This window comes from Artemia franciscana, chromosome 4 (assembly GCF_032884065.1).
Source record: "Artemia franciscana chromosome 4, ASM3288406v1, whole genome shotgun sequence".
NCBI classification, from domain to species: domain Eukaryota; kingdom Metazoa; phylum Arthropoda; class Branchiopoda; order Anostraca; family Artemiidae; genus Artemia; species Artemia franciscana.
The window spans coordinates 61,796,514-61,819,186 of NC_088866.1; the positions used below are offsets into that span (position 1 = coordinate 61,796,514).

Sequence of the window (22,673 nt, forward strand, 5' to 3'; positions counted from 1 at the left end):
TCGAAAGACTCAAAGGAATTTCTTTTTTTTTGGCCTTCCATAAAATTTCCCTCACATATTTTAAGATGTTTTGAATTACCACAGACGATTTTACAAGTCGATTAATAACCTCCTGAATTACCCGATGAAAAGCTTTTGTTACAACCAAAGATTTCATTTTTTATGAATAAAAAGTCTTGAAAATGAAGCTAACTAGGAATTTTTACAAATACTAATCAAATCTTAAAAAAATGCAACATTTGAAAAGCTAGAAAGCATTATTCTCTTTTCATCTTCTGTAAAACTCCCACCATATATATTAAGATCTTTTAAAAAACCATAGTCGGTTTTACAAGTCGATATCTATTCTCCTTATCTAAATACAATTCTTAAATAAAAATCTCAAAATAACTAAGAATTAAATTTTATGAATAAAAAGACATGAAAATGAAGTTAATGGGGCAATATTATTAAAAAATACAAATTTTCCATTTAGAACCCTTTTTTACGTAAGATTCATTGAATTAATATCACTATAGACAATATACTGTTGTTCTTCAGGCGAAACCTCCACTTGAACAAAATTACTATCTTCTATTTCCTCCCCAAGAGGATCGAAATCAACCAGTTCTTCAACCAAAGATGGTGTTACTCGAGTGACTGACGCTGCAGGGGTCCTAAATAGCAAGGGAATACGTTAGATCGCCCTTAAAGATATTTAATTAATAATAAAATATAATATAATAAGATATTTTATTAATGAGATAGGTCAAATATCCTATCGAAATAAAAAATATTGCTTCTGTGCAGATCTCTGCTCTTCTACAGGGTTGCTAGTTGGACACATGCCTCATGTAACGGGACAAAATGATATACACGGGTAAAATATTAATATTTTTCTCAGTATTTTTTTAGCCTCCAGGTTTTGCCAGGGATGTCGTAAATAAAGGATTTTCTACCAAGCAAGGGATCTACATGTTTATATGAGTTTCTTGTTTTCCCACTTAGTTATATTGTGTCAATGTTTTGTGCGGATTCTTTTCGTTTTCATTATAAATGATGTTGACTGGCCAATCTGAAAGTGGTTGACAAAGCGTCTTTTGGTCAATATTACAATTGGTAAAAAAAAAAAAGAATAAATAACCTCGGTTTTGAGATTTCAAGATGGACACATTTTAGCTAAAAATGGAACATTTTCGGATGTTCAGGGTTCACACATAATTGGTAATAACCAATGTATAACTGACAGAGCTTTCACCGTCTCTAAACTTACGTTTTACACGACAAAGGCTAAGGCTATCAAGCTGAAACTTTATTGCAATATTTAGGGGAATGTTAAACTAAATCAATAGACACAACGTGTATACAGGTTGTTAAAAAGATATATCTGCAGGAATTCAAATGGGTATTAAGATAGGGATAAGATAGGATTTAAAAGAGATGATTTTCTACCGTTGTGTGACGTAAAAAGACAATCTTAGCCCCAAGGGTACCGAAAATACAGCGAGTAAAAATTCCGTGAGCCAATAGATTTAAATTTATCAAAAAGCTACACATTGAACTTTCCAATTTCACAGACAGTAATACCTCAGCCTGGAGTATTCATGGGTGTCTTTATTCTTCACTTTTTTTTCTTTTTTTTCTTTTTTGTTTATGAGGTCATCCTATGCATGTGATAATGTATCAGGGTATGTTAGTATCATTAAATCTTTATGTAAAATTTTCATTCTTCGTGTTAATACATGTTTTCCCTTTCTTCAGGGATAAAAACTCGATCTTTTTTTGTTTTTGTGCAAGAACACCAACTTTAATTTGAGTTTCGGATGGTCCGAATCTCTGACAGATAAGATTATGGAAGAACGCTACTGAACACTACGGGCATTAAAAAATATGCGAAATTTACTGAACTGCTGATACGTAATCATAACAGCTTATGCAAGCGCAAAAGCTGTTACGATTCAATTCAACACAGCAATTAATTACACCAAGACTAGAATAAAACCTTTAAACTTGCAAACTAAGGTTTTCTTGAATAAATTTTTTTCTTGACGCGTTGTTGCTCTAAAAATTAGTTTTGCCAGTCTCCAGGATATCTGAAAGCAGCAACTCAAAATTCCTTAACTACTTTCCATTATCGTTGAAAGCCTCTAACATCAGTTCATACACATTAGTAGAGCAAATCAGACAAACAAATATGCCTCACAAACATGATATAACTCAACGATAGTGATTTCATTTAATTTTGTTTGGAAAGTAGTGCATATGATGAACTTAGGCTATTCACTGAGGGAGGGACGGAAATCTTCTGTTCCAACATCATCTGAAATGACTTTCCAAAGGTAAAAGCTATCTATTTTTAAACATATTGTAAATCTATTTTAAAACATTTCACATTACTTTATGCAACTTAAGAATGATTTAACAACCACAACCAATATTATTTGGCAAAAATTTTCCGTCAGTAAGCTCTGAATTCAAATTTCTGACATCCAGAAACCTGGCATAATGTTTTGCACCCTGGATCTAACGATGGATCCTGGGTCTACACCTGCTAATAGGCTAGGGCTATAAAACTTGAAAAAACAAACAGAGATTTCAAGATGGAATTACATAGATGTGCCTAATTTAAGCTCGTGACAGTGACAGAAACTTTTTCAAAAGATTTTTTTTTAGCCAAAAAATCGCCTCATTTTTTTTTAGAAGCCTACCAATTAGAATACCACTGAAAATTATAACAGAAAAAATACTTCACAACACTTTCAATAATCTTACATTTTTTAAAGCAAGGATTAAAATATTGGATTTCAAGGTAGTTGATTGTTCGAAATTTTTGCTTTGTCCATCAAAAGGACAAAAATAAGGACGACTGACTACGTAGTTCATTCTTCACTAGTTTCTCTTGCTAAAAATATGTTACTACAATAGGGTCAAGTGGGCTAGTCAAAAATGATGCTTACCTGAAACGGTTTTAGTCATTTTACTCTGAAAATTTAACAGAAGAAAATACTGAATGACTTTTCAACGAACTTACTTTGTTTTAGCATGAGTTAAGATATGTGATTTCAAGTTGGTTGATTGTGCAAATTTTTTGCTACATCCATCAAAAGGACAAACATAAGGGCGATCACCAGTGTGAATCCTAACATGAGTTCTAAGGTTGAAGTCCAATGAAAATCTTTTTCCACATCCTTCAAATCGGCACTAAAACAAATAAAAATGTCACATCAGATATTCATAAGTCAAAACAAATAAACCGGCAGATATCAGATTATCACTATATTAGATAGTCATAAGTCAAACTCGTTAGCTCTGCTTTGAAAATGTATTATTTTTATTTCAAATTTTAGTGTAAAGCTCATTGCGCGCGCGCAACTAAATCCCTTTTAAAAAGGATTAATGCCTAAAAATGACCAATAAATGTAATATTAGTATTTTTACCATCAAATTTGACTAAACTCGTGAAAATATACGTTTAATCGCGCTATAGATATTCACGCATGAAGACAATTCTAAGCAAAGAAAAAATAATGCATAAAACTACGGACAGGTCTAAGGTCAATCAATAAAGATATAAAAGGAAGAGCCACTTATTTGAGGTAATATGCAAAAAAAGAAAGGGAGAAAAAAAAGGTAGGAATTGTTCATCGTTAGAATGTAACAAATAGGACAGCCATGGGCGTAATTTCAGTATTTAGATTGGGGGATAGCAAGAGGGGTTCCAAACTCAGGGGTTATGGAATACGCTTCAGGGAAAGGGATATTTTTGTGGACCATCGCCTGCAAAATTTGTGAAAAATAAAAGCCTAAACGTGTTTTAAGCTGTTTTAAAACTTAATTCGGGAAATCATTATATGAGGGATCCTGAACACCAAACGCTAAAAAAGTAAAGTAGGTATAGGTCTACCCTAAGTCTTCAATAGGCCATTTTTCTTCAAGTGAGACGAAGAAAAGTTACTATTTAGCAAAGACGCTGCATGATTAATTTCAGAAACACTACACAACACGTAGTAATAAGCAATGCGAACACATAGAACAAAGATAACATTAAGTTGGCAGTCCTGCTTCCGCCACCAGTGGAGGCTCGCCGGCGGATTTACAAGACCAGTGTTAATGGCCCATATCTATTTTTGTACACTTATTTTACCCTATCCAACTTGAAACAAAACTAGCGCTATCGTAACTCTCGCTATATTGGCGTTAATTTCATGAAAAATTAATTCAAACTGTAAGTTTGAACCTAGACTTATTTTATGTTATGACAAAAAATTAACCTGGCAACACATAAACCAGTTTAATGTTTAGGTTTACCGAATAAATCATAATACTTTTCAAATTATTGGGGGGATAACTGTTTCAAACCGTCTAAAATAAGGGAGTCGCACGAGAGCCATAAAAAAACTAAGCTGATGCTGATTTATGAGAACGAAAGAAAAAATACATTGCTCACTTCCCACAAAATCCCTCCCCTTGTCGTAGATTCCCCTTGGGCCTGCCTTCCCCCGTAAAAAGAAAAACGTGTCCTATAAGTTCCAATTCTATTAATGTACAGTGAGACAACAAAATATCCTTATCAAACCACCTAAAAATTGACACCTTTTAATGTAACATTTAATACGATGAGATATAGTTGTCTTTAAGCAACAAATTGGAACAAGTGCACTCTCTTGTGAGGATCCAAAAACACCTAACTAATCTGATCTCTACTCTCCGGTGAAACTGGTACAACCCAATCCAAAATATCTACACCATCACATAGTTTTCAGGTAAGAATTAGCCGGAAAATGTTCACCAACGCTCCCAATTATATAAAACGGGCATCGACTCAATTACGAAATGACAAGCTATTACCACTGAGATCTCTAGACATAGTATAAGCAGGAGGGAAGTTTTATATTTCAAAGCTGTTAAATCAAGTAGATATACTTAAGCCCAAGTAAAATCAAAGCCAGTCCTTACTTTTATCTGATATAGGATAGGGATGATGGAGGTCAAAGGCGAAGATATTTTCCCTTTCTTTGTTATTACAAATAAAGTAAATGATTCGATGGTGGGAGGTTTGTTTGGGATAGTGAATGTCCGATAAAAATAGAAGCTTCATCATAGTTAAAGAAGAGGATTGTATAAATTATGTCACTATTCGCGTTCATATTTTCTTCTTTCTTTAAAACCTCAGGAAAACAGTGAGACTACCTGTCAAAAATCTTGCAACTGAAACAATTTGCGCTCATCTTACTGGCTTAAAATCTTACGCTGGAACAGGAAGAACCAATCAGGTTTTAAAAAGATAGGGGTGATTGCCTTTCCTTTCCGACGTACTCTTAAGAAATAATGCAGTTGGCTAACACGTTAGTCAATCAAATGCAAGCACGCTTTTAACCCCGAAAAAATAAGAAAGTGATCTCTCTTTTTTTTAATACCTTACTTATTTTCGAATCTGGTATTGAATAAACTATTATTTCTATAGCGACGATTTAAGGTTTGTCTTCCTATTTATTGCTCAATAGAACTAGGTGCATACAACAATACTAGATACAGTGTTAGTTCTTTACCTCGTCATTCCTAAGCTGTAAGAATGACTGAACCTTCCTCTGACTGAATTAACACATTCAATAACAATGAATGTGCTCATTCATTCTGCCTTAGTCCCTTCAGGGTTAAAATTCAAATAGACGTTATTACAAATAAAGTACAACTTCTTTTCAAGGACCCATTCCTAGGCGTTTCCTCTTTCAGGCAATGAGAGCGAGCTGTATGTCTTGTCACATTGACAAACGGTGGCTAAAACGGAGGTGGCTCCTCAAAGGGAGGTGAGAGTGCGTGCTTGGCAGAAGATAGCAATTGAACCCATGGGCTACGTATGGCCCGCCAAAGTATATTATGCGACCCGCAAACAAACATCTCTTACGATATTGACTTTAAGTCAATCTTATTTTTCCGACTGGATTGTATTGCTTGCTATATTTCTGGTAATTTTTCCTATTATTTCGTTTGGTCATACTCAGTCATTTTTTTTAACGTTTATCAATATAATTGATAATAATTATGTATTCAAAAATGTTATTACCAGTAAACTTCTTCATTTTGAATATTTAAGTATATTTTGATTTTGTAATGCAATCTGAATGATAAACAAATAAAAACTTTTTTTATAACGTCAGTAATTCATCTTCTGTTGCAATTGTAACGGAATTAAAAATAAACGAAACAGAAGAGTTTTTTTTTTGTATATGCCGGTAAGACATCTTGAAAAAATATATTTTGTGTATGACTGAGAATTAGGACACCACTTGCACAAAAAAAAAAAAAAAAAAAAAAAAAGCTAAGTAATCTCTTGTCATTGTACAATATGATTTTTTTCTTTTTGTGTTAGTGTTTACTTATAACACTTTCATTGTTGTGAAAGATTATAAAATTATTTGACAAAAAATGCAATTTTTAGTAGCACAATCATTAACAACGAAATTCATTCTTTACTACCTTCTTGTTAAGGAAATTTGATGAATTAGTGTGAAGTGAGTCAGCCAAAAAAAAAATATTTACCTGAAAGGGCTTTTCTCCAGTATGCACAAGCTGGTGCCTCTTTAATTTAGAGCTTTCAACGAAAGCCTTTCCACACTCCGCACAGACGTGGACCCGCGGGCCATGGGTGTGTAAGTGCTTCCTCATGGCTGATGTATCACGAAACATCTTTGTACACCCCTAAAAATTATAAGTCTCATTCATTCAGTTCTCTTGCTAGAAAAATAGGGACAATAACAGTAAAAAGAAAACAAAAACAGTAAACAAAAAGGGACAATTAACAGAAGCAGTAAACAGTAAAAGAAGATACAACTTTCACGAAAAAATAAACGTATTGAGAACATAATAAATTTCTTGCAAGCGTTTTTCATTTTGTTCAATATTATAGGGCCTACTGCATTTATTTAGAGCCGACATTTGCTTTGTCTTAGTAACAAACTATGGGATTCGATTTTGTCTTTCCGAATGACTCCTATCGATTGATGATTAACGTTCATAAAAAAGACTACTATCAATAACCAAACTTTTTGGGGTTAGGAAAGACGAAATAAGGAATAATGAAGCCGTATCCAGCTGGCCTTTTATCTATCATTAATTTTATGCTCACATAAACAAAAAAAAAATACAGACTTTTTTTTCACCAACGGCAGCAGTGGAACAGTCAATATATCATAGGATCCAATGAAGTGGTCACATACCTCAAGCTCTATTGGACCACAATACGAAAGTGCACAACCGCTTCTCTAGGGAGTCAGGCTCTAAGAGGGACAAAGGAAGGTGGGAGGAAGTTCTTTTGAGTGGAGATGATAAGAGCCAAATTTCAGGCACAGTTACTCACGACGGACGAAAAGGGGGTCAAGTTTAAATGCTTGTTAGATCTCTTGGGGGAGTCATCGATGTAGCGCTAGAGGGACGATTTCATTATATTCCTTTTCTGTATAGGCATGCATTCTTAAATATTGAACGCAGAAAAATAGATCCAACCAGCCTCATCTATTAGACTAATCTATAGAGTAGTAATCATGGTTATTAAAAGATAAACAGTATTTCATTATTATCTTTATACAAACAATAAAAAAATATATAGATCAAGCATTTTTTTAAAAGTTCAGATACCTATACGTCTAACCCGAGTAAGGTACCAGGATATTAGCAAAAGGCTTTTTTGGAAGCAAACTAGAAATTTTCTTGAATTTTCCACGAAAGTTTTGACCTGCAAAACTTTTGATCTACAGCAAATAACAGAATCACTGTACGTTATAAGTTCGCTTAAGCATAAGTATTCGCATATTTTTCATTATTATTTTTCCGATTAATTTAAAAAACTTTTCCACAAACAAGTTTTTCAAAGAAAAGCAAAGAGCTATAATAAGTCAAAAATGAGCAGAAATAAAGTCAAATAATCTACCCAGCGTAAAACTACCACAAATCAATATCAATAAATATATGAAACTGAAAACGAACAGAAAAATAAAAAGTTGAGTCAAACTAAAAAACAAGCAAAAATTAACATGAATAGGGCTTATAACTCCCATGCCTTCTCCAGACGAGAACATAATTTGTGCTTTACTAAAAAAAAAATAACAATAAACAAATGATCGTGAATTGTCAGTTTAATTGACATATACCCATTTATTCCTTAAAGTTTTGATAATTTGTACTTATGAAAGTAAAAAAAGTGAAAACATTTAAAGCATATTGTGTTTTCAGTGAAGCGCAAATTATGCTCTTGTCTTGAGAAGGCATGGGGGTTATAAGCACTACTGAAGCTAATTTTTGCTCGTTTTGAGTTTGATTCAGCTATTTATTTTAATTTCTGTTCGTTTTGAGTTTCATTATATCTATTGATAATGATTTATGGTAGTTTTACGCTTGGAAGATTATTTGACTTTATTTTTGCTCATTCTTGGCTTAATGGAGCTCTTTACTTTTCTTTGAAAAACTTGTCTTACGGAAAATTTTTTTTTAAATTAATTTCTTTTCGTTTTTATTGACAGTCTTTGTCATGGAAAAAATAATATTTCATATCTTTTCAGTTTTTTTTTAATAAGAATCCATAGTATGGGTTGCTATTTGTAAGTCGGACAAACTTTTTCAACAATTTTTAATCCTGACACAAACAGTATTTTTAATTTAATTTTATAGCTTCTGAAGTTGACCTGCAAAATAAAACTTAATATAATTCCCAAGAGATTATATCTATGACAACCTGGATACACTTACACTCTTTTTACTGATTCAAATCGTAAGAGCAGAAGTAGCAATAGTAGCATCCCCAAAAGTTTAAACTTAATACCCCCAGCCGTTTATGGTGCTGAGGTGTCTTATTGGCAACCATAAACACAATGCCCTTTGATTTATTTTAAAGCAAGATTTCGTTTTAAAGCATTATTGGCCAATTGCATAGTTGTGGTGGGTTGACATGCCTAATATCCTTAAAGATATTGGTTGCTAAACCGTTCTACTATGCTGAACAAAATGACTGTTACTGGAATTTCGAAAATGAATGGGCTTGACAGAAGGGCTACTTGCATTCTAATCTCTTTTTACTCTTAAAAAGAGCACCAGAACTTTCAATTTTAAATCAAATTCGCTCCTTTAAAATTTTCAATGACCTTATTGGACTATTTTTAAACAAATGCTTATCTCAAAATTTTTATCAGATATATTTGTGGGAAAAAATGACGTAGGGGGGGGGGGGGGAGCTGTCCCCAATCACTTTCACTCTTAAAAAGAAAACTGGAACGTCTCATTTTCAGTCCAATGAGCCTCTTCCAGAGTTTATACGACCACCCTTTCCGTAAAAACCTTATATGCCCATGAGGCATAAATTACAACCCTTGCACTGAGGACAGTGTCATCCTCAAAGACATAATTAACCGACCTTTCAACTACGCTGAAAAATAGCTACATTAAATTTTTGATTAGATTTGTCTTGGGAATTGATGGGCGTGGGTGGAGGGGCTTGTTGCCCTCCTATCACTTTTGACTATCAAAAAAGACCCTTTAAATTTCCAATCGAATAAGCCTTTTTGGCAGTTTTTACGACGACAAATGGCCATCTCAAAATTTCTATCAGATGCATTTCGGGGAAATAAGAGGTGGAGGGTAGGTATCCGCCCTCTGATTACTTTGAACTTTAAAAAGTTTACAAGAACTCTTGATTATCAATCCAATGAGCCCCTTCCAAAGTTTATATGACCACCCTTTCTATTAAAACTTTATGTCTCCCCAGGGTATAACTTACAACCCTTGTCCTGAGGGCTGTCGGGGGTTGAAATCTTCAGACATAATTTCCGGACCTTTTAACTACGCTGAACAAAATGGCTATCTCAAAATTTTTTATTAGATGTGTTTGGGGAGTTGGTGGGCGTGGGATGGGGTTTGGTTTCCCTCCAATCACTTTCAATTATTAAAAGGGGCACTAGTCCCTTCAATTTCCAATCAAATGACCCCTTTTCGAAGCTTCTATGACAACAAATGGCCATCGCAAAATATCTATCAGATGCATTTCGAGAAAATACGAGATGGGGGAGGTGTACACCCTCGGATCGCTTTGAATCTTAAAAAGGGCAATGAAAATCCTAATTTCCAGTCCAATGAGCCCCCTCCGAAGTTTATACGATCACTCCTTCTATGTAAACCTTATATACCCCCAGGGGATAACTTTACAACCCTTGCACGGAGGGCAACTGAGTTACATTTTTACGAGCCTGACAAATATTTCAATCCCACTGCCCTTTTAATTACTCAAACCCACGGCCCTCTTCCCCCTAGATACGGCCTTGCCTCCTCCACTACTTGAAATAAGGTCCTGATTTCATGCTTGAATTCCTTATTATATAGTTTTTAGTCCTTTCTTGGAAATGCCAAATGACTCTTGGGGGTTATTTAGTCAAGCAGTGAGGACACATCATCTCAGAACATTCATCTGTCAAATGGGACTATTGGTAGATCTAAACATCGGCGTGTTCGATTTTTGGGCATTGTTATTGAGGAAGAAGGTCTTTCAAATATCACCTTGGTTTGATTAAAGCGAAGATATGCAGGACTCTCGGTATTTTAAGGAAGCTCAGACATACTTTTCCTGGATAAATTTTGAAAGTTTTTTTTTTTCATTGCTTGATCTGGTTTTGTGTTTCTTTCTATCCAATACTATGGATGTTAACTTTTCCTTCTCTTTAAAAACCGCTTTCTAAGGTTTAAAATAAAGCTAAAAACGTCATTCAGGAAACTAGTCTCAGGAGTTATCCCTTTACTTGGCCTTGTATGATTGTATCTTCTTTCGTCAGCACGTCTTAGCTTAATGGTGACTTCCCCCAGCCTCTTAGTGTTCGGTCGTCTTTTCTTCTGATTAAATTAAAAATCATCATCATAACAAAAATCATATTCAAATTCCTTGTACTAAATCCGTAAGATCAGCCTTCGATCCAGCAACAGCAAGTCACATTGCATGGAATAGCTGAGTCAGCTCGAAGTTCCCGTTTTTTCAGCTTTTCCAAAAATAAAAAATAACAATTTTTAATTCTTAAATGTCTATTTTTCGCTTTTTTTTCGTTTACGATTGATAGGGGCCTCTTTAATGTTCTTTTCTTCTATTCAGTATTTTCCTCTTCTCTGAATTATTGATTAAATGACCCGTAGGCCTTCCCCATGGGCGAATCTCCAGCATTTTTATTGCGTGGGGGGGGGGGCAAGATGGGTTCATATCCGGATAGTCATGGGGCATGGGCTGTGTAATATTTTTTCTCCAGATTACTGGGAGGCCAACTGCTCCCCTTGACCCCCCTCCCCCCAAACGATGCCCCTAGCCTCCTCCTTCTTTACACACAAAGGAGTTTTTGTGGGATTCGCATCGCGTATTCATCGTATGTTGGTTTCATTACGAGTAAATCTTATCTTATTTTAACAAATTTTGGAACAGAGGAAAAAAGGTTACTTTTTTAAAAAAGCACACTTTTACATTTTTTTTCAAATTAAAACCTCTTTAATTTTTATTTTGCTTTTATATTACGAAAAGCTGTGCTGGTGCCTTTTGATAGTCATTTTCTTATGAATAAGTTCTTTTCCTGTTTCGATGGCGTGTTCATCTTCTTAGCTTTATGTGAAATGGTAACTATCCAAAATTTTTCTTGAAGAAACAACTTTTACATTCCGGCTAGAAAAAGGTTTGGTAGCCTTTTCAATACTGTGTACAATTAAGGTAAGCATAAAAATGGAATTTTTTTTTAAAGTGTTGAGCGATTCGTAAATTAGAAAGCTTACAATATTACGAAAGTAAAAATTGTTAAACGGGCTAACTTGGCTTACCTTATGGGGGCAGGCTATAGTACGTAAAACCTCTTCAGATTTTACTGGCTTTTTGATCCTAGAAAAAAAAAATTAGAAGAAATCACAAAAGAAGAAGTAATTAAAATCTACTTTCTGAATGCAACTTAAAGTTGAACTGTCTCAGGAACGGTGCTTGGTGAACTGCAAGGAAAGCAGGAGAGGGAATATTAAACTCCTCTTGGAAAATCAAGTTTTCATAATTTTTATTTCTTTCATAATAACGACTTTTAAATTTGTTCCCCTTCTCAAAAATATTTTAAAGGCTCGCATGTTACAGGATAATTGAATGGTTTAAAATGACATGTGGAGTACTTTGGGAAGTGGGTGGAGGTACATTTAATTGTAAAAGAATTTTATTTGCTATATGAAACACAATGAATCTAACACATTGTCAGTCAGTCCACTAGCCCAGTGGAAAATTTTTCAAAACGTGTATAGCATCAATTTCCATCGTCAGCGAACATTTGACAGCTTTAAAGTTCAAACTGGTTAGAACTTTGCTTGTATAATATTCGAATAAGTTTGAGAGCGATCAACTAGACCCTGCTTTTGTGGTATATTTACCCTTTTACACATTATGATATGTTACAAAACTTTGGATTACAAAACTGTGGTTTACAGTCAACAGTTCTTTTTTACAGCACTAATATGAACTAGTCTACCAGTATAGTTGCTAGATATTTTAGATTATTTCCTTTTATGTCTCACCAGTCCATTCGAGGACAACCTGTTTTATTCACCGAAGCTAAAATGCGAGAACGAAGGATTTCTGGCAACCTACCATCCTCCATCTGTAGAATTCTGCCACGTACTCAACAACGGTTATTCCGGAAAATCCAATACATACTGACTAGATTGACTATTATACATAAAAATTAATAAAATAATTGAATTGATACAATTATATGTTTAAATCTATTCGATTCTCCCATTACTACTTTAATTTAAAATAAGAAAAATGTGCCCTTTTCATCACAGAAAACACTTAAAAAACAACTAAATAGTTTCCTCGTCTTATAATCCATACCAGTTCCCTCATCCCCCTCCCTGTTTCTCCTTTTAATTCCCTTGTAAATACCTGGTTTTATCTCTTTTTATTTTTATTATCTCGTATTTATTATTAATATTATAATAATACGTATTTAGTAATTATTACGTATGTGAACGGGGTTGCCCCTCCTCAACACCTCGCTCTTTACGGTAAGTTAAAATTTTGTCCCAATTCTTTAAGAATGACTGCTGAAACATAAAAGTTGTTCAATTACGACAATAGGAAGCTTTTTTAAAAATACAAAAAAAAACTTAGCACAAAGAGCGAGGTGTTGAGGAGGGGGCAACTCCTTCATGTACATTATAATTTCTGTTCGTGTTAATTTTTAATGTTACTCCTTACTTTCAGCTGAAAACAAAAACTTGTTTGTTTCATTTATTTCTTCAAAGAAATTGTCTTTTCACAGTGCACTTTTTCGTTTAGCGGTGATTATCAATCTTGAAGCGTTATTATTCAAAAGCAAAACTCTAGCATCAAGAGCGGAGTATCGAAGGGGCGGTAGCCCCATGACATTTAATATATTCCTGAAATACTAAACATGAAAAGGGATCAAATTCTATTTTATTTTTTCAAATGAAAGTAAAGAGCGACGTTATAGCTAAAATAAACACAAATTATCTTATAAACAAGGCTGTTAACTTTTTGAAACTTTAATGTAAAGAGTGTGGTACTTAAAAGGGTGAAGAGCGAGGTGTTTAGGTATATATGGACTTCAAAATCCAGTTGGTGGCCCCGGACGGATTGTACCGTCGCAAAATTGTCAAGTTCATTGACAATTGGGTGACCTGTCATATTATTCTCCCCCCCCCATCTTCCCCAAAAACATTTCATATGCGCATTACGTGTCTGTGTTCAATACAATGCGATTGCTCATATTGACGGATGAGAGTTATTCATGACCTTTTTTGGAGAGGAATATTTTTCCTCAGCGCCCCCTTCTGTAAGCAGCATATATAAAACATACAAATGTCGTAATAAAAATATGTCTTACCGGCCAAGCTCAGACAACTGTTTCGGGTCAGTTAAGTTAATAGCCACATTAGAAGATGTAGTAGTTTTTCCAGACATATATTCATTATAATCAGCATCTAATTCTGGATTGCTGCTGATTTCTTCAGCAGGCAGCAAGTCTGAATGCTCTGAAAAAAAGAAAAGATTAATGAGCAAATATAAAATTCTTGCAAGAAATCACAAACAAAGATATGCAATGAATTAAATTTATAAATAAATTCGATAAATTCGATACCTTTCGTTTATGACTATTCTTTTTAATATGTGAACACAAATGACGACCGGGACAAAAATGACGACCGGGACACCGCGACACAGGGAATATAAATGACGACCGCGACACTCGAAGAGAAATTACAGACTGGGACACCGGGACACAAATGACGACCGGGACACAGGGAAACAACAACAACGGGGACGCCGGGGGCACAGGGGGATATATAAATGACGACAGGGACACAGGGAATGTTCGATTAGCAATCATCATCAACAAAGCTCAAGGGCAATCATTAGAATAATGAGGTATAGATCTGAATACAGATTGTTTTTCCCATGGACAATTATATGTTGCATGTTCAAGAGTCGGTAAACCTGACAATCTATTTATATGCACAGACAATGGGACAGCCAAGAATGTTGTACATTCGCAAGTTTTACGTAGTTAAAAAATATATATATATATCTATCTATATTCACAGGTGGGACACAGGGACACAACTACAATGGCGTGTAACTAATATGGCGCGAAACGACTTGCGCGCGCGTGGGGTCTTGGGGGGGGGCGAAGCGCCACCCCAACAGCTAGTTTATAAATAAATTCGATAAATTCGATACCTTTCGTTTATGACTATTCTTTTTAATATGTTAATTGTGCTGAAAGCCCATGTGTGTATAAACACGTTTACTTTTGAAGGGCCAGTCAGGTCACACAATTTGCACAGCAAAACAATAAAACACATGGAGTACGACAAGTTCGACAAGTCAAACAACTAGCATTAGAGCTTTCTGGAAGACAGGTAAAAAAAAATAATATGGATAACCGCTGAGCAAAATCTTTTACAAGGACAGTACCAGCTCTAAATCTGAAGCCCCCGTACACACCCCTCCAAAACAATAGGTAATGAGAAATATTTACTTGGCTTTAGGCACACTAGACTATAAAACAGGTGTACATAGTCTAGACCAACAATAGTCTTTCAGAGTGGTTCCACGTCGAGTCCGGTGTTCGTCCATTAGGATGTTTACAATCTCCCATAGTGTTAGCAACACTTAAAGACTTTGTGATTTGAGCCTGCCACTTGAGACCAGGAATTCAACTAATCCATGAGATTATTAAAATATATTGATAGTACAGAGAAGTTATGCCATTCGATTTTTTTTAGAGCTAAAGATTAGTGATTGGCTGGGAGATACCGACAAAAGCAACTTAATGCACAATATATCGTACCACGTTCAATGAGAAAATAACAATCAGAGTAATTTTAGAACTGGAACTCGGGTAACATTTTTTCTCTGCAATTTCCTCAAAGGGGCCTCACATTTTTGGTTAGAGTCCAAAGCAGGTGGTCAAAAAGGTAAAGACAGATGTGAAAAAGACTGAAATTTCCTTGATCAAAAATTCCTCTATCGAAAAAGGGAGAGAGATAGAGCGAGGAGGGAGATAAATATATTATAGTGAGAGATTGAAATAGAGAGGGAGAGAGAGGGAGATGGTAAGAGAGGGAGAGGGGGAGAGAGAAAGGGGGATGTTTGATAGTTTTTAAATTATTTCTGAAATTCAGGGCCAAGATTTGGGGATAGACCATGGCCCTAAATTTGAATTAAAAATGAAATAGAAGACCAGTTAAGCGGGCCTTTTATAATGCTTCATTAGGTCTCTTTTGACACCATAGGGATAGGGCAATCAATACCGACGTTTATTTGAGATAATCACTCCAATAAGATTTAAAACGCAGTTATTCCGTCATTTATTTGATTTAAAATGTATTATCTATTTAATTAGATATGTATTTTATTTAAAACCATCGTGGATGACGGTGACGGTCCACCAACAATTCTTTCTGCTAAATTACTTTTTTATATTAATTGATGAACTAAGAGGCAAATATAAGGCGAAATCCCCTACTTAATGGCACATACAAAAATCTTGGACTTCTCTCACTGTATTTTTGAACTTACTCGTCTACTACGGATTTTTAACAATGTTTTCCTTATATATATATGATATTCACTACAATTATCAGTTTTTGAAACACTGAATGTTCACTATTATTTAAAAGTAGCTATTTCCCAGCCATCCATAGCATCAAATATTGGCCAATAAACCTTGTAAAATGTCCCATGAATTTGTCAGGAGTGTGTGTGTCTATACCTCAGCTCAATGAGTTTTTCACCTTGTAGATCTTCCATATCATCAGAGAGCACCATACAAAAAACAAGATGAAAAAAATAACTTGGCAATCACAACTAATTTTATCCAAAATAAGAATTAAAACCTTAAGTTGAGTCTTAGGATTGACGTAGTCAAATTCTACGAGACTACAGCTATAATTTTTTCATTAAAAATTGAAGAACATTTTTGCAGCTCAAACTACTGAAGTTAAAGTTCAAATGCCTTAAAAATTGGATCCTGGTTGAGAATAACAGGTAAAGGTCCAGAGGTGTTGCCCAATAGAACCAACATACACAGAAAGAAATATTATTTTCGCCTGCTTCTACTCGACAGCACCTCTGCATCTTCTTTATGGTCCATTTGGGAGAAGAGTTTATCTTCAAAATGGTTAAGATGCTAGTGATAGAGACTAATTTAAGGCCCCTTATCACGCCACCTATGAACAAAATTTGTCGAGTCAACACTCCAGGTTCCTCCGCTTTAACAGGTTCCTCCGCTTTAACTTTAGATAAACAAGCTAACTTTGTAGAAATTCTTTTGTACGAAGAGTAAAGGGCCCATGAAGAGGCTGAAGAGAAGACAAAATCTCTGATGCTGTCAGTGGATCAGCCATCGCAACTAGTCGTGCAAATGTGGACAGTGCATTTTCTCAAAAGTGCAGCAACTCTTAAGCTCCCCGTGATCACGCATTAAAGGAAGCTGCTTGATCAGGTGATATATCAATGCGCTCACGATGCAGAACGGCATGAGAATGATGATGTGATTTGGCGACAATTAGCTTTGTCTGAGCTTGGCAGCCCGTGCCATGAGATCAAAACATCTTGTCCTAGTTGATTTAATCAATCCAGCCAATGCCTTCTGAAAAAACATTCCAATCAGCAACCATGAGCTGCAGCATTGGCAAATAAAGTTATGTCGCTGTCAGCAACAAATAAGGCAACAGAAAAAGTTTTCCATGTTTTAAGACTAATAGTTCCAGGTAAGTGTTCAATGTTGTCTCCACAATAACGTAAATAAACTTATTTTTATACATGACGATTACAAAACAGTCAAAGCTTTTAAGGAAGATGTTTGAGTTTTCATTTCTATTTAAGAGTGTCGAACTTTTAGTTCTGGCTAAATAAAGCAAAACAACAGTAAATACGAAAAGAGCCACCATAAAAGGTCTCAAAAGTTAAAGGAGAGAAGTTGTAGGTCAGGCTGTAAATGTGACAACTAGTTTTAAGCGCGATACCATTGAAGGAAAACAATAGTGAAGCGGACATAAATTTGGTTTTTCTTAATATTTGATTTTTTGTTTTTCTTAATATTTGACAGGGTCGTGAGGAACCTCGAGACCCTGTTATATAGGCAAAGAGTAGTCAAAGAAGTGGAATTCTGGTTAGATGACCAGGGAATCTAGACAAGTAACAAGATACAGTCATAGAATCCCCTTGTGGTTTTATGAAGTAGGCGTTGTAGATACGGTACATGGAAATATATTCTAACCCCCTATCTTGTCGGATCGATCAATTCCATTCTTAGACACTTTAGGATCTCAATGTCGATAATCTGGACTAAAAGAATAATTTGGAGAAGTTAGGCTTGATGTCTCGTCTTGATTTTGTCCAAGTGCTTGCCGGGCTAATGAATCTTAAAGAGAATTGTGGATCCCAGGAATTCTAACTTTGATGGCAGTCCGATAAGAACTGATGATTACTTTGTTTTTTAAATATTTATAAATAACTGAAGTAATGACAAAAAAAGAACACACACCGACTGTTGCAAAAAATGTGCTAAAAAGTTGTTGTCCTATTTTCAGGTGAAAACAATTCAAGATAATAAAAAAAAAAATAGCGATCCTTTTTCGAATGGACAAATATTTTGGAAACAAAATGTTTTATCACTTTTTTCCACTTCCCCAAACATAATACCTTTATTTTCCTTACCCTTCACAAAAACTTAATAAAAAGTTTAAAATAGACCTCCCACAAACATTTTATTTTGACAGTCTGGGCGGATACACTATTTGTTCATTTACCTCACCTTTTCATCGTGAATACATTCTAATTTTCAAAAGGGCCAATAGCCTAGTGCCCCGACTTTTAGACTGACTAGAGACACATTTTTGGTTTCAACTCTCCTTCACTCTAAACACAAAATAAGAAGTACCCTTCCCCCCCCAGCTCAAGACTTCAGAAGTTTCAGCTCGAACCCCACAATTGGAACCAAAGAAGTTGCAGATTTGTCATTTTGATAACCTGGGGAAAGTTTCTTTCAATTTACCTCTGCCTCTCTGATCAGATCTAAAATTAAAGGTCCACTTAGCCCACCAGCTCCAGCTAAAAATGCACAAACCGACCAATATTCTGTTCCCGAGAGAATGCTGGTCCGCTATTTGGATAAACTGGGAATATATGGCAACTCTCGGTCTACGTCACTACCTGACCACGAACAGAATCTAGCCTAACAGGGTTATATTGTCGATTTTTTTTTAATTGGAGACTAACTCTTTTGATCTTTCCCTCTTCCTCCTCTCCCAAATCCAGATTTGAGATCTAGCTGCTCCCCAACACTCCCTGAAAAATTCAATCTCATCATAAAGTTGTTTCCAGGTATTACAGATACGATGTCCTGATCATCTAGCGTCACAAATAGTTTCTTTTCATTTACCTCACTATTTATCCGAAAATTAACCGCTGTGGGTCCCAAAGAGGCTTATACTGCAAGAATGTTTCGGTAAATCAGAGAAAAATCCAGTTTCAGCTTAATACGCCAAGCCGTTCGTAGAATGCTGCGGATACACTATTTTGATAACCTGATAACACATAATCTCTTTTGAATTAGCATGTCTTAACCGTGGATAGATTCTAAATCCCGTGTCAAAACAAACTGAAGTCCTTCTTTATCTCCCTTTCCCTCTCCTATACAACCACAAAGCTTCAACTCGGTCCCGTGAGTCATTCCCAATATCGCAGATATGGTATGCCGATGGTCTGGATCCACGTAGTATATTTTGATTTAGCTCCACCCTTTTCCCGCCAAATCTTAGTTCAAATTCCACGTGGCCCCCTTAAACAATTCCCAGAGATATATTTTTTTGACGCACTGGCAATGTATGGTGTTTCTTCTTCTTCCTTCTTTAATTCACAACTTCAATTTTGTAGAGATTACAAGTCCTATCAGAGCATATAGTGCAGAAATGCTTCGGTGGATCAGAAATTGTTCCACCAAACTCTTCCTTTTCAAACAAAAGAATTGAAGCCCCCTTGTTCCACACTTTCCCAAACATACTTAACAGTTTTAACTCCATCCCCCAAGACATTCCCAAGGTATTCCAGATGTAATATTTCAGTGAACTTTGCACAAATAGCGTCTTTCTATTCCACCATCGATTTTTCCCACGACTATTCAATTTACACCAAGTTAAAACTTGAGGTCACGGGACTCCCGCTCCCGCACTTCTTTTAAGTATGAAATTGATACCAAAGGCCATCTCCATCACATTGTAGATAGTTTGAAAACTCTGGCACATATAACGTCTTTTGATTTGCTCAGGTGAGTTTGTCGTTTCCGGAGTATACCCTCACAAGACAAAGGGAATCTCGGTCAAGCGAATGACCGCTAAGAACTCTTAGCTGATTAGAGAACCCAGACGCACAACGGCCACCTTTTATTCTAAAAACTACCAGGGAACCAAGGGTAATTTACATAATTGAAAATGTTAACCCCTGAGCCATACTTACTAGACCTTTTGACACTTCTGAACAAAATAACGATATCAAAATTTCAGACCGACACCACAAGTGCTGAAGGGTCGTCTCAAAAAAGGCGGGGGAGCTAAGTTGCTAAATGTTTTGAGAAAATCAGGAAAACTGTTTTCACCCCAATTGTCGCGGGATAGGGTAGAGGTTGTGTCATTTTTGACACAACCAAGTATCAACAGCCTTAGGATTAAAGTCTTAAAATTAGTTTTATCGACTGCCGAAATCAAGGAGAGGCGAAAGTAAGAAAAGACAAAATTGAGTCCTGCAGCAACAGAATGAAAACAAATAATATTAGCTATATACAGAGCACCTACCTTTCCAGACCCCGCTCAATTAAAAAAAAAAAATAAGAAAAAAAAATACAAAAAAAATATACTGAAAACAGGGCGAGAAATTGAATTTTTCTACAGTCGTGGTCCCAAGTCTGCCGAAGCACTATAAAGGCTCAATTAAACCTCACTAAAAACAGAAGAACTTATAATGGGCACCCCTTCGTGAGGTAAGACTGCTGACATAGAGAGATGAGCCCAATGCACGAGGAGTTGAAAATCCTGGGCAAATACTAAGTACCTTCTGATTCAGCCTAGTTTGCCAAATAAGGACATATGTGGTGAAAATCGTTTCTGAAGAGGGAGGGGGGGAGTTCGCAGAAATTATAGAAAAATTACAGGGAAATCAGGATGTTATGTGGGTGGACTCTAAGAGGAAATTTTAACCTTGTGTGCATGCCAAGTCCAACACAGTTAAAAATTTCACTTCATGCCAAGGGCATTCACAGGGCCTTACAGGGAGGAGGAACAATTGTTTAAAAATGATTTTATTCCAAAAAAGCTAATATTCTGGTAAAATATTAATAAACTTAACGTTTTTTGTAATATTTTGGTTTCCTAGGGTATCTGGAGGCAGAGCTGTTCCTAGCGGGTGGTGGTTCCAAGGGCAAAATAATCACAGACACTCCTCCCGACTCAAATGTAAGGAAATAGCCGAATCAAAGCAAAAAATTCGACCAAAATGGACAATTCCTCAGCTGCAGCACCCCCCAAAGCCATGCCACCTGTGACAACTGCCCTGGTTGCCCCCCTCCATAGAAACGGCTCTGCCTGGAGGCGACCATGCTTGTTACTCTTATCCTTCAAGAGATACCAGCATGTGCACCTGTGATTTGTTTCTCCCCTCAAGGAAAATTTTGCTTACATATACTATATTTCTTAACTATAAAAAAGGGAATAAATTCGAAATGGCAATCCAATTAATATAAGGGTTGTAATTGACGACATGACCTTGACTAATCTTATTACAAAGTCAATATGTGAATAAAAAGACTATTAATTGTACAAGTCTCTCTTTTTTCTAAATTGCAATATCATTTATAACAAATAACGAAATTATCAAACAGAAATAAGAACAGTTCGGATGTGAATTATGCTAAGATAACTAGACACGTCATCCAGTAATGGTGGATGGCGGCCATATAAAAATGGCAGCGAAAACAAATGGCTGCCATTCTAGAAAATGTGAAACACACAAGCAAGTGAAATCTGGATAAAACATATAGAAAAAAGGATACAATTGTCATAAAAAGTGTAAGTACTATTTAATTAAAACGTCTCTTCGCTAATTATGCGTTAATTAGGCTATCATCACCAGCATCACTATTTTTCATTAATTAGGCCTATCCAATTTAATTCTTCATTCAAACGTAAAAACTTGTCAAATTAAAAGAATTAGGTCCTTTTTTTTTGAAAATTAACCTAGGCTACATAAGCTGTATTCTACTAAAAGAACAGTAAGTCTTGGGCTTCAAAGAACCAACTGTTTAGAAGGTTGTACAAATATCTTAGAAATTAATATTAATCAAAATAAGATTTGTTGATGTATTGACTAAACTTAGAGTTAGGCCTACTTATGCTAGACCATATTGAGACTAGCCTAGATTGTCAAATAAAGGCTAGCCTATGCCTATTCTCAGTGATAGCTAGCTTAACCAACAACTGAGATTGTCGGTTTAGGAATCAACTATGGAATCTTCCAAAATTAGGCCATATCCTAAAGTTTGAGTTAGATAAGCCTAAGATAGCCAAGCCTACCTTCTTCGTCTGTTCCAGCAGCCCACATTGTAACTGAAAATTCTCCCTCTAAAGTCTTGATTTGAACTTGCTTTTGTTCCCATTTTTTTCTAGACTTGTTATTCATCTGAAGTTGAGATGCAGTGCTACCCACTCCACCAACTTCATAAGGTGAAAGGGCCAAAAATCTTGTTGCTTTAGGGAGAACTTTTCCACAGGTTTTTTGCGAAGAGCTAGACTCTGTATATATTTCATCAACTGTAGATAACGGGATTTGTTCACCACCATAGAGGTACCTATCCTCTTGGCCTACAACTACCTCATGGTGAGCTTGCAGAGCTATTTCTTCACCCTCATCAAGACCAGTATAACCGAGAATTGCTGGGTTATCTTTGACAATATTTTGATCATCTAGACTTTCATCTTTTATTTCCACTGAATAAGAGTCAACTTGAACTTCTTCTATATCAGTTTTAATCTCAACTTCTGAAAACAATTCTGAGGAGGCCATTTTTTCTCACATGTATTTGTTTACTATTTTCGAAATTCTCGATCTCTGATTGGGCAAATTCTACGTC

At 35.6% G+C, this 22,673-nt stretch overlaps 2 protein-coding genes across 3 annotated transcripts in view; one reads left to right on the forward strand and one right to left on the reverse strand.

Moving 5' to 3' along the window:
* Nucleotides 1-387: 387 nt before the first annotated feature.
* Nucleotides 388-22,641, reverse strand: LOC136026689 (transcriptional repressor protein YY1-like). The gene is made up of 6 exons (XM_065703434.1): nucleotides 22,117-22,641; nucleotides 13,872-14,019; nucleotides 11,809-11,866; nucleotides 6,520-6,678; nucleotides 3,011-3,180; nucleotides 388-656 (listed from the first exon to the last, which is right to left on the reverse strand). Exons 1-6 carry the CDS (start codon nucleotides 22,604-22,606, stop codon nucleotides 485-487), a joined length of 1,197 nt encoding a protein of 398 aa, XP_065559506.1. The 5' UTR covers nucleotides 22,607-22,641; the 3' UTR covers nucleotides 388-484.
* The window catches only part of LOC136026690 (m7GpppX diphosphatase-like), a 33,873-nt gene continuing 32,646 nt past the window's right edge, over nucleotides 21,447-22,673 (forward strand). The window contains exon 1 of one of the 2 annotated variants that reach the window (XM_065703435.1): nucleotides 21,447-21,612. The gene's annotated coding sequence lies outside the window, so the exon portion shown is untranslated. The remainder of the gene's footprint in view (nucleotides 21,613-22,673) is intronic. The other variant, XM_065703436.1, reaches the window with a different exon arrangement.